This window comes from Elaeis guineensis, chromosome 7 (genome assembly GCF_000442705.2).
Source record: "Elaeis guineensis isolate ETL-2024a chromosome 7, EG11, whole genome shotgun sequence".
Lineage (NCBI taxonomy): Eukaryota > Viridiplantae > Streptophyta > Magnoliopsida > Arecales > Arecaceae > Elaeis > Elaeis guineensis.
The window spans coordinates 814,077-826,375 of NC_025999.2; the positions used below are offsets into that span (position 1 = coordinate 814,077).

The 12,299-nt window shown below is 42.4% G+C and overlaps 1 protein-coding gene and 1 pseudogene across 1 annotated transcript; both read left to right on the plus strand.

Moving 5' to 3' along the window:
- Nucleotides 1-387: 387 nt before the first annotated feature.
- On the plus strand, nucleotides 388-6,699 carry LOC105049262 (uncharacterized). Its single transcript, XM_010928857.4, has 6 exons — nucleotides 388-723; nucleotides 1,321-1,465; nucleotides 2,954-3,214; nucleotides 4,291-4,372; nucleotides 5,149-5,345; nucleotides 6,192-6,699. The coding sequence occupies exons 1-6, from the start codon at nucleotides 494-496 to the stop codon at nucleotides 6,510-6,512; spliced, it is 1,236 nt and encodes a 411-aa protein (XP_010927159.1). The 5' UTR covers nucleotides 388-493; the 3' UTR covers nucleotides 6,513-6,699.
- On the plus strand, nucleotides 6,676-11,709 carry LOC140859141 (uncharacterized; annotated as a pseudogene).
- The last annotated feature ends 590 nt before the right edge of the window (nucleotides 11,710-12,299 follow it).

The window sequence follows — 12,299 nt, forward strand, 5'->3', positions numbered from 1 at the left end:
TCACAAGGGTGGGATCGCCTGCTACGGGCCAGCAAACAGGACAAGAAACGGAATAGTATGTTTTGACGTTTTTTCGGCTAAATAACGGTAGCCAAGCACGCGAACAGTAGTACTTTTCGGTGGCGCTAAGATGACCGCGTTAAAAGTTAAAACTGCGGTGACGGGCTTTTTGGACGCATCGCCGTTTTTACTTGTGGTTGATAAAATTATCGGCCATGATCGAGCCTTGTTATAGTAATAATGGCTTAATTACAGGAACCATATCCCTTGCGGAATCCGTATAGCCACATGACCATTATGGCCTTTTTTTCTTTTTTTTTTTTTTTCCTCCTTATAATTTGACCTGGTAAAGACGTACATATATCTATATTATATTTCCTGCTCTCCAAGGAAGGCATCCATGAGACCGTCTCTTCGTCGCTTCCTCTGTGTCGTTTTACCCTTCTCCTCTGTGTCTTCGCCTCAACACCAGGTAGGAAGAAAGAAAGAATAGATGGCTAAAACCCGTTTCTTCTCTCCGAATCCGGGGGTAATATCCCTAGATTCGAACGATTTCTGGCGGGAAAACGGTGGCGGGGGGTGGGCGACGGCGATCGTCGTGGTCCTCCTCCTCTCCTGGCAGCTCCTGCGCGCCTTCTCGCGGCGTCGCGCGCCCCTCTCCGGAGATCCCAAGTCGATGCCGACCCCGACGACGCCTTCCTCGACCGGGAATCCTTCTCTAGGGTTCGATTCCTTCCTCTTCCTCTTCTTCCTGGTCTTTTCATCTCCCTGTAGTCGCCTTGTTTCTTTCTTGTAGTTATCGACTTCGTTTCCGCTTTTTTGTTTTTGTTTTTCTTTTTTGCTTGCCTGATTTGTTCTGAATTGGGTGATGATGGTTTGTTCTGATTTGGATCGGTGCTGCCTGATTTAATCACTTGGCAACTCAATAACTTGCTGGATACTGACCGCTTAATTGATTTGCTCGACCTTCTTCTAATTTCTTTCTCTCCTTCATGTTTTTCGAACCTCTATAATTTGGGTTTCTGGATGATGGTTGATCAGCATGGAATATATTACAGCGTGAATTTTATGTTATCTTTTGTTTTCGAGACTTACCAGCGTTCCTATGCATTATTGGGATTTGATTAGTACTTAATATTTGCTAGGTTATTGTCACAGATAGTAATCTCATCATCATCCAGTTTGTTTTACTGATCTTTAAAAGTACTGGCTGCTTCCTGCTCCTTCAATCTATATCATATAGCATCCGACCCTTCCACTCTAACACGAGATTAACAGGGAAACATAAACATCTTAGTAATCTTATGTTCTCATGTGCAGGATATCGAATATCATATCTGACGCTGATTTGAAGGACTTGATAACCAGTTTGGAAGGGAAGCTCAAAGATAAAGAGAGATGGAAAGATGTAATTGATAAAAAGAATGACCATATATCATACAATGCAAAGTGTTGCAGGCCAAAGGTAATTCTTCTTTAATTGTTTTGGTGCCAACTCTTTGTTATGTCGATGTTCTTGGGTTATGCTGGAGAAGCATAACACAGTTGATTGATGATCTGGTAATCGAGATTTTTGAATCCACAAAGCTAAACATATAAGCCAGATATAAATGAATTCCATCTATGCAAATCATTATGCATGGATTAAATCAGGTTTGTAATATATTATATGGTCAAAATTTCATCATTGCATGATTTTCCTGGACATCATGTCATCAAATATGAAAAATTATTTTTTATTCTGCTAATGCCATTAATGGGTAATGCCATTAATGAGTTAATAACAAAAATGGAAAGTCTGTTATATATCCAGGAAGGCTAACTTTTTTTTACTAGATGAACCAGCAAGAACTGTAGCCTGCACTAGTAAAGTTGTTACATTTATTACTAGATTGCATCTAATTAATTCTTGCTAAAAAGTTCTTGAAATTGCTAAAACATCTCGATTTTCAGAAGTTGATTGAACTTTTTTATATATATTTTTTTTTCAGGTTATAAGCTCTTAATTACCTCATATATCTCCAAATGTCCATAATCTGTTGCAGCAGCTAAAGAGCACTGAATGTATTGCTGCCAAACTTTCCTCCTCAACTTGGATTTGCTAGGTAGAACTCATTCTAAATAATAATACCTTCTTAAATCTCTTTCTGAGATACTGAACTTCCTACTTATGGTTTGACTTAAGAGATGAGATGAAATTGGAACTTTTTACCAAATACTTTTATTTGTTGTGTTTATTCTTGGATGGCAAGAATCTTTTGCCTATGCTCGAACTCTGCTTGATCATTATCTATAAAATTCTACAATGTTTTTGACATACAAAAAGAGACATTATTCTGGTAACTGCTATGCTCCATTCTCCTAAATTTAAGGTGATCAATATCATGTAACATAAATTCATTGATGTAAGTCAGTTTAGCAATGAGGAGGTAAGTTTAGAAGCCATAAACTAATTTACATGTCTGCCAATGGTTTTCTCAAAAATAATTTATTACTAGTTATGTAAATAAGTTTGTGTCTTCTCAACACATCTCATCATGACTTGACTGGCTTTTCTCAGATGAAGTCAACTTCATTTGCTAAAATTTGTGATACCTGAATGCTTATCATGAACGTGATGGTATCAACTGTATATGTATTTATGCACGGCAAATTTCTGTGATTGCTACATCAGTTTTTTAACTTCATTTCTGATGTTTTAGGCATTTACACAGAATTTGTCTTCATGATACTTTTGCACCTTGATATCTCAGAATTTGTCTACATTATATTTTCTTGGTTGGCAGTAATCCAAACTTTGTGAGAAGTTGCTACCAGATTGAATATGATTTAGATCTTCAGAGTTTGAGATTAACTGAAGCTTTATACACTTTGCTTATCATCTACTGTAGCAAGCTCTGGAACAATAGTTTAAGAAATGCTTCCGACTGACACATTTACCTGTGTTGTTCAGGATGGTCCCTTGAAATACCTTAGTGTCACAACATTTGAGAGATGCTCCACTGAACTATTAAGGGACTTCTACATGGACAATGAATACAGGAAAGTGTGGGACAAGACCTTGATCAAACATGATCAGCTGCAGGTTGATGAAACCAGTGGGACAGAATTTGGGCGTATGATAAAAAAATTCCCTCTCCTGACACCAAGAGAGTATTTGCTGGCATGGCGTGTGTGGGAAGGAAAAGATAAAGCCTTCTACTGCTATGTAAGGGTGAGTTATAATTGTTATCGTCTCAGTCTTAGAATTTGGTAAGCACAATTGCATGCTACACATGGGGGTAAGGCTGCATACATCCGATCCTCAACAAACCCTGCAGTGGTGGGAGCTCCGTGCACTGGGTCACACTCTTTTGATTGCATGCTGCAAGAATGCCTGATATCTTGTATTTTTAATGTTTGATTCACTGCATCTGTTTTCTTTGTGATATGGTATAATGGAGTTATCTGCTGTATGCAATATAATTGAAATGATTTTTGCTTTTTTTTTTTTTTTTAATGAAAGTGTATTCCAAGCTGTGCTGTTTTGGAAACAGAAAGCGATATGATAGTTGGATTTTAGTGGAAGATCTGCGTGACGTCCAATGCAATTCTTGAATAATCCCTTGTAAAACCAACCAATGAAGCATTTTGACATCAGTATGTGATGTGGTTTTGCAGAGTTCTGAAGGATTGATGGATTGTACTTTGCAAGCCCATCTCATTTAATTGATATTACTCTTTCAGATTAAGATGTTAGATGCTATCCTTTCCTCCAGGCTGTTCAGTAGTTGTGCTGGGGTTAACATTTGGAACTAATTTCTAAGTGAATGCTATTGTTGGCACTAAGGTTCGCCATCTCCGTACTGAACTCCATTTCAGTACCATTCTATTGTGATGTCAGTATGCCTGGTATAGGGGCCAGTTTAGGGTACTGAGTATGGGCATGCCCCCCATACTGCATGCTGGTTTGAATCGGTACGTATCAGCACCGGTCCATATAGCAAACCTTGGTTGGCACCAACATTCTTGTTGTTTCTATACAATTGTTGTTGATGCTGTCACTCGTCACTATTTGGGTTGTATCAGGGATCTGTTCAATAATTTTGGATGACTTTTTAGTGGTCAAGAACCAAGTATTAATCATCAAGAAATTCTTAACACTTGAAAACATGAATAAGATTTCAAATTAATGGTTATAGCTAAGAGGCATAAATATGTCTTGTAATTGCAATCTTTTAGGTTTATCTCTCATATTGTCTTGTCACTGTCAAAGTGTGTTCTCACTTATTCTTGTTATTTCTGTGGTAGGACTATGAACATCCGTTGGTACCACGACAGAGGAAATATGTTCGAGTTGGTTTTTTCAGATCAGGTTGGCACATTAGGAAAAGTAAGTTAGCTTGTCATATCAGAGCTTATTGCATTGACATCAAGTTGAATGGTATGCCTAGTACAAGAGAATTAAGCTATCTGTTTTCCCCTATGCTATATACTACTTGACATTATGATCTTCACTAAGTTGACTAAATCTTTATTGGCATCTTTCTCTTCACCTGATCTGCATTTCAAGCCCATTCTATAACTCTTAGCTTATAAAACATCATTTTAGCTACTCTGGTTCATTTCATCTCTGGCTTGGGAGTTGGGGTGAGGTTTACAGATTGAACCTTATTTCAGTCGTACAAAGCCAATCTACCTATTGATGTTGACTTGGTTTAAATTTGAAGAACATCAAAATTTTATTTGGTCAGCTGGATGCACTTGAGTCTATGTTTTAAGCCTGGAGCTTAGATTGGAGCAGTCTGTCTTCAGCTATTAGAATGTATCACTTTGTCTCCTTGCTTGTCTACTGATGAAGATAAGGATGGTACAAAATAAACCAATGATGTTTGTTCATGGGTGTATCATTTGCACCAGCATTGAAGAATAGTGAGGTTTGGTTGATTTACTGGTTGAATGTTAAAACATGAATTCAATATTATCGGTCCCAAGTTGATTTTTGGATGTCGGCTTTCTTCTGTTTCCTTGTTATGATTTTCCTGAGTGTAATGGTTGTAGCTGTGATGTATAACTCTTCATTACCTATTTGTTGCCTCTTCATATCTCTTGCTCTGTTTGTGCTCTCGTTGTTGACCTATGCTGATTTGTTAATAATTGTGGGTGCAGTTCCTGGTAGGGATGCATGTGAGATCACAATGGTTCATCAGGAAGATGCTGGCCTAAATGCGGAGATGGCAAAACTAGCTTTTGCCAAGGGGATTTGGAATTATGTGTGCAAGATGAATAATGCACTGCGCGAATACACTCCTCCCATCCGCAGTCGCTCAATCTCTGTTGCAACTCTGCTCAGACTTATCCAAAAGGTCAGTGCTCCTTTAAGCCACCAACCTATCCAATGTTTTCTTTTATTATAAGGGGTGTGAAGAGAAAAAAGACTGAAACCCAGCTTGTGTTTTCCTTCCATCTGAAAACACCACACCAAGGTTATAGAAGAGTGGAAGAGATAGATATAATGCTTTCATACATCTTGCTTTGGCTTTGACTTTTATAAGATATATGCTGGGGACGTAATCAGCTTTTCATGGTTAATCTTTTCTCCAAATTTTGTTTTGAAGCATAAACTATCGCTGGTGTTGGATGGCCAGATGAATTGTCTGATAACCATCGAGTCTGGCATTTGCTATCCTCATGTGTCCCATTGATGAGATACTCTCTCCATTTGGAGCCAAAAAGGATAACCACTGAAAAATGACGTGATTGCAGAAACCTTATCAACTAGTGTCCTCAAAATGTTATATGTATTTTTTGACTTGTCATATTCCTCCTCCCATGTGTTTCAGTAAGACTAAGATGGCAAATTACAGTTTGGTTCCATGTGGTGCGATCCAGCTCTCTTCAAATTTCCACATGAAACATGTCACATGTTGCATGTGGTGGAGTCTCCATCCTAGTTATTATCTTTAGTACAGTTATATAGCAAGTACACAGCTGTGGAGATTTCTCTGCAACTCTGTGTCGGTTTATCTCCATCAATGGACTCCCTAGTGAGTTTGTTTCATTGGCTAAGAAAGAACAAGCAGAGTAGGGTTTTGTCAAATCGAAGTGTAACCATGCCGCTTTCTTTTTAATTTTGATTAGTTTCAGTTATCAAAAAGATTATGTTATTAAAGGTGATTCATAAAACGAAATCAGCTTGTTTTCTTTCTCAGGTTCCACCAATGTTGGAGGCTGATGCTGAGGTAAGTCAGCAAGGACTCTCCGAGAGCCCAGGTGGCAGAACCTATGGCAGGCAGGCTGTCAGGAATGTATCAGGGAAGGAACTATCAAGGAGGCCCTCAAAGAAGTGGATAGCAAACGGATTGTTGCTTCTTGGAGGCATTGTCTGTCTGTCTCGTGGTCGCTCCAGTCTTGGCACTCAGCTGGCCGTGGCATGCATATTGAAGAAACTTATGAAGCATGGAGCGGCATCAGGACAAGTCGAGACAAACCGTGTTGTAAAGGCTAGACATGAGCCAAGGCACCATGTCTGATCTCAACTTTTGAACCTTCTTTGATCTACTCAAGCTTAGCCTTGAAAGACATGTCTGTGGATTGCAGAATTCTTCAGTAATCTTACCCTCTCTTTTTTTTCAACTTGTACAAAGGCATTATGAGAGAAACGATGATTGCTTGCTAGATACTCTCGGGCATATAATGGTAGAGCATCCAGTTCTAATATATGGTCCTGTGATTGCTGGGTAATTATCCTCTTGTATATATTCCCGTTGTCCGTTTTATTCATAAATTAACGACAGTCAATTAAGGCTGCACGGCATGTATTCAACGCTCTGGGAGGGAAGCAGCGCCATTGTTAATGATTCCCCAACTGGTGGCGACCGTTGTTGTAATTATCCCTTCGTCCGTGCGCCTACCGGCGATGCTCCGGTGCTGGGATGACGTACACCACCAACGTAAATAATAAATATTATTTATTTTAATATAAAATGAGTCAATCAGATCCTTCTATTGTAAATACATTCAAAATAGTCAGACCTCAAAATATTTTGAAGGGGATTGGAGGTCTCTTGAAGGTTAGCCCAAAGATACGATTCAGAGTGCTTCACAACAAATGTCATCCAGTCAGCTGCTGTGCTTGTCTCTCAATAAAAATGCTCGATGGTGAGATCTACATGATTTGATGACATAGCCGTAATATCCTGCAGAAGGGGGTGATTGGCAAAGATATGATTGCCCCTGATCACTACAAATGGATCACAAAACTAGTTCCATCACTCCCGCCTCCGACATTGCCGTTGAAGTTGATCTTGAGAAATCTCGTAGGAGGAGGCTTCCAGATAATGAATCCCCCGCAGACCATTGCATAAGCCAGTAGAGAGTCCCAGGTCTCCAAAAGTCTTGAGGTTACATCCATCACCTCAACAGCCAAAGTCAGGACTCTCTCCAAAATAAATCTCGTGGGGTACCTTCTAGCCTTAAACACCAAGCTATTCCTGGATAGCCAAATTTGATGAGCAATATAAGTAAAATGAATGTTAACTGGCATTTGTGCTCCAACACTGATGCTCCATCTCACCAGCTCCAAGAACTCCCGGTCCGAGGTCCCCTTTTGGGAGGAGAAGCTGTACACGCTTACCAAATGCCACACTTGTGCCACTCTCGGACATAGGAAAAGAACATGCACAATAATTTCGTCCTCCCTATAGCAAAATGAGTAGACAGACTGAATATCCATACCTATCACCCTCATGATACATCTCATCAGAAGTTGCCTCCAAGCAACTTTCTAAAGGAAAAGACTCACCCGCAAGTACACTCCAATCCTCTAGATCCATCCAATATCCATCTATATTGATGGTCCCTCTAGAACTGATGATAAAGGTCCGCCATTACCACTCTCGATAAATATGATGACCTTCAAACTCTATCATCCTGAATACTATGGGCCGGAATCGCTAAGGACTGCACACACTCAGTCTGCCATTACCACTCTCATAGAGTCCTCAATCTCCATACTGATGAAAGTCGGCTAGCAACTGAATGACACCTCAGCCACCAATGGATCCAGCAGGACATGCACAGACTACCTATCCCCCACTACCCACTTAGTCTATGAAATGACCTCAGGGGCCCACACGCAAATCTCCTAAAAGAAGGAGCACTTCCAACTCATCTGGATCTCCACTCCAACATCCCACGAGCCATACCTGGCCCTCATCACTGAGCTCCACCAACTGTCGAGGTCAAGCAGGAATCGAGCAATATGTCAGGCAATAAGAGCCTCCCACCTAGCAATTAGTGACTAGATCCCTAGATTGCTATCCGTCAGCAATTGGCACGCAACATCTTAGGCTAGCAAGTACACACCACCAACTCCAAACCTTGAGCTCCACAGAAATCTCCAAAAATGCTACTCAAAAATCTTCCCTACCTGGGTCTTTGGGAGGATAGTGTTGGATAAGAGATACATAGGTATAGCACTTAGGATTGACCTCACTAGTTTAAGTCTGCCTATTATGAAGAGAGCTCTAGCCTGCCATGCCTCTAGCAACTCCTGGATTGATCGCTCCACCTTTGCACACTCAATCCTTCTGAGCCGATAACCAATCATAAGAACCCTCAAGTAGAGCAAAATTTCGTTGTGCTCCGCAACACCAAGAATGCCCCTGATCATATGCCGAAGCTAGATCGGTGTCATCGGACTAAAATAAACTGTCAAATTGTGGAGGTTCACTTTTTGCCCCAAAGATAGGCAGTACTTCTCTAGGTCCTTCTTAAAACTAGTAGCATTCCGGATTGAGACCCGACTCACCAATAAGCAATCGTCTGTAAAAAGTAAGTGTGAGATCGACTGGCTCCCCGAAGCCAGAAGGCAAGGGTTAGTTCCGATCCAACACGAAAAGCTGGCAAGAAGGCATTAGCATTAAGAATGAAAAGGTATGGGCATAATGGACCACCTTACCGCAACCCAGTCATCGAACAGAAGTAATTTGAGGGTGTGCCATTAATCAAAATGGCAAAGGTAAGACTGCAGATGCACGTCATAATCTAGTCGATCCAGCATGGGTGGAAACCAAACTCCTCCAAAGGCCGCTCCAAAAACCACCAACTCATACAATCGTATGCTTACTCCATGTTTAGCTTGATTACCATGACGCTGCAGCGAGTAGAAGCTTGATGGAAGTCATGCATAAACTCCTGAACAATAAGGACATTGTCAAAGATGCTCCGACCACCAACAAATACCTCCTGCTCTAAGTAAATCAACCGTAGGAGGATCGGCTTCATCTTACCAACCATCAGCTTGGCACAAATCTTATATAGGGTTATGCAGAGGCTGATAGATCTGAAGTGTCCAGGCTCTGACACATCCTATCTCTTCGATAAAAAGACAATGAAGATTTGCTTCCAATCTACCAGTACATGATCTATAGCAAAGAACTCCTGTACAGCAGCCACCACCTTTGACTGAATAATCGATCAATATCATCGGAAGAAAGGTGGTTGAAAGCCATCGGACAGAGGGCTTTATCCTCCACCATCAACCATAGTGCCTTTCGCACCTCATTAACTGTCACCATGCTAATCAGCGCCCTATTCATCTACTCCAAAACCACCTCACTAAGGGGGAACCGAAAGGCACCATCCTCTCCTAAAGACATCATCCATCTCGATCTGAAGAATTGTACTAGCTTTTATCTAACCTCCTCCACCTCGATCTTTCACTGTTCATCAGGCCCCTTGATCATCCATATCTGATTTTGGTATCTCCAAATTATGGTGATTGAATGACTCTTTAGTCTTTCGTTGTTCATGAGCCTCCGATCGCTCAGACTTGATTTTGGTGTCTCTGAATGATAATGGTCTAATGAAAAAAATCTCATATTCTAATATCTTTCTCTGATTCACTGAATCCTTAAATTCTATCTCTGGAGGATCTTCTATTGTCTCAAAAGAAAATAGTGCTCTAAGAGGTATTGCCTTTTTTTTTTTTTTTGTTGAGCGATGCGTGCAAAGTTCCTTGAGTATATAATGATTTGTCTCCGACGGAACACTGAAATATAATATATATATAAATAAACGGAGGCCTCTCAATGGAGAAGCCTCCGTTTGATATGTGTCTGTTTTTCCTCACGCACCACACGCCACGTGTAAGCCTAGAAAAAAAAAAAAAGGAAAAATGAAGATGGGAAAGGAATCGACGAGGAATCCACCCCGCCTCTGCCCGCTGGCGCCTCGGTCCTCCCTTCCCCTGCCCTCACCGCTGGTGCGCCACCGGAGCCACCGCCTGGGTTGTCTATCTCGCCAGCGGTGGGGGCCTCAAGTCAGGATGTTGCTTTTGTTGCTGCTGCTGACGACAGTCAGCTCCATGCCATGCGACTCTAGAGGAGGACGAGAAGGAGTGCACGGACCAACTGCAGAATGTGGCATCGTGCGTGCCGTACGCCAGCGGAAGGGCGCCGAAGCCCACACCGGAGTGCTGCGCGGACACGGAGAAGCTGTGGGCCAGCCAGCCCAAGTGCCTGTGCATGCTCATTGTGGAGATCACTGATCCCCCCCTCGCCCTCCCCATCAACACCACCTTAGCTCCCCACATGCTCGCCGCCTGAAACAGCGACATCAAAGTCTCCAACTGCCCCAGTACTTAAATAGCAACATCCTCTGTGTATTGGTTGTTTTATTAAACAGTTAAAAGCATGAACTCCTCTCTTTTGTTTACGTGTATGGATTATACGGTGGTTTGGCAGGTATTCTAAAGCTGAATCCGAACTCACTGGAAGCCTGGATATTTAAGGATGCGAGTGGGGATGCGACGGCCTCGACGAGTCCTCCATCCGCTGCTTCCTCGTCTACTCCGAACTCTTCTTCGGGTTCTTATGATGCGGGCCCAGCTTCTGGTGGGGAGTCAGTCTAAAACGGCACCTACTAATGGGGGAGGGGGATTGGAGAGCTTTGCAGGTGGAGGTAAGGCCGGAGATGGGCTCGGACCGGCCCGATGGGTTTTGGGCCAGCCCAACTGTGGGCCGGGCTTGAGATTAGGTCCGAATAAAATTAGATCAGGTCTGGACTCAGAAATATAGTCCATTTTATTTTCGCGCTGGGTTCGGATTTACTATTAGCCCAGCCCGGTCCGGGTCCGAACCCGAGCTCGACTGCAGCCCGACTACAAGATATAGTTTCTTCCATTCTTCATTTCTCCAGAGGAAGCGCATCGTCGGGTTGGCTTTGTCCGATGGTGAAGCTCTGTTAGGGAACCAAAAAAGGTACAGTGGGCCGGAGAAAGGCACCCATGGGTGGTGATTTTTCTTCGAGAGACTTCACTGGAAGAGAGGAAAAAAAATCAAAAAAAACAAGGAACCAAGATGGGATTGGATCTGAAGGGTCGGTAGGGAGAGAAAGGATTGATTTCTTGCTTGCCTTGAGGTCGACTTTGCCGAAGGGTTTGCAGGGCAGATGGGATTGGCCGTTCTTGCTGCGGTACAAGTGGCGCATCAACTCTTCCCCGATGACCTTGGACCCCTTCTCAGTCTCACAATTGACCTCGATCCGATTGGACCCATGAATCTTATAATAGGAGAGGACGCTATCCTGGAGGACGAACCACCAGGTCCACCACCTCTTGCCGTAATTGACCCATTTATGGAGGATCTCGATGATCCTGTTGCCGACGATATCCTTAATCTTCACCTCTCAATGGTCCCTGTCGCAAAGGAGGCCGGCCTCGCATAGCGATGGTGGTGGAGCCATCATGGACTGGGAGGGAGTGGAGTTGGCAGAGAAGGCGGTCTCAACAGTGGCAGTGGAGGACGAGGTGAAGGAGAGAGAGCAGGCGAGCGTGGGCTCGGGCCAAGCAATACTCAGGCTAGCCCAAATGGCTTCAGGTCGGGCTCGGGCCTGGGCTCAAGTCGAGCTTGGGCTGAGATTTTTATGGATTTATCAGGCTTAAGCTCGGCCCAAAGTTTGAAAATAATTTTTGAGCCGGGCTTGAGCAAAGGTAGCGCCCAGCCCAACCCAGTTCCACCCCTAGGTGGAGGTGTTGCTTTTTTTTTCTTAAAGATATGCGATTTTGTGCAACTTGTGGCAGTGTCCATTGGAGATTTAAGAGCTTAATTTAATTTAATTTAATATATTTAATCTAATATATATATATATATATATATATATATATATATATATATATATATATATATATTGTTGCGGCCTTTCTCTGGTGAGGTAATTGATCGAGGTCCAATATGTCATGTAGCGAGGTGCTGGAAAAGGGGTGGTTGGTCATCGGAGAAGGTGCATGGTTAAGAAGCCCGAGAGTAAGAGCGAGG

Excerpts from the sequence above, each read along its gene's own strand:
- LOC105049262 (XM_010928857.4), top strand. The coding sequence starts at position 494 with ATGGCTAAAACCCGTTTCTTCTCTCCGAATCCGGGGGTAATATCCCTA. Across the intron at positions 1,466-2,953 it reads CAAAGTGTTGCAGGCCAAAG|GATGGTCCCTTGAAATACCT; the intron begins GTAATTCTTCTT and ends TGTGTTGTTCAG. Across the intron at positions 4,373-5,148 it reads AGGTTGGCACATTAGGAAAA|TTCCTGGTAGGGATGCATGT; the intron begins GTAAGTTAGCTT and ends TTGTGGGTGCAG.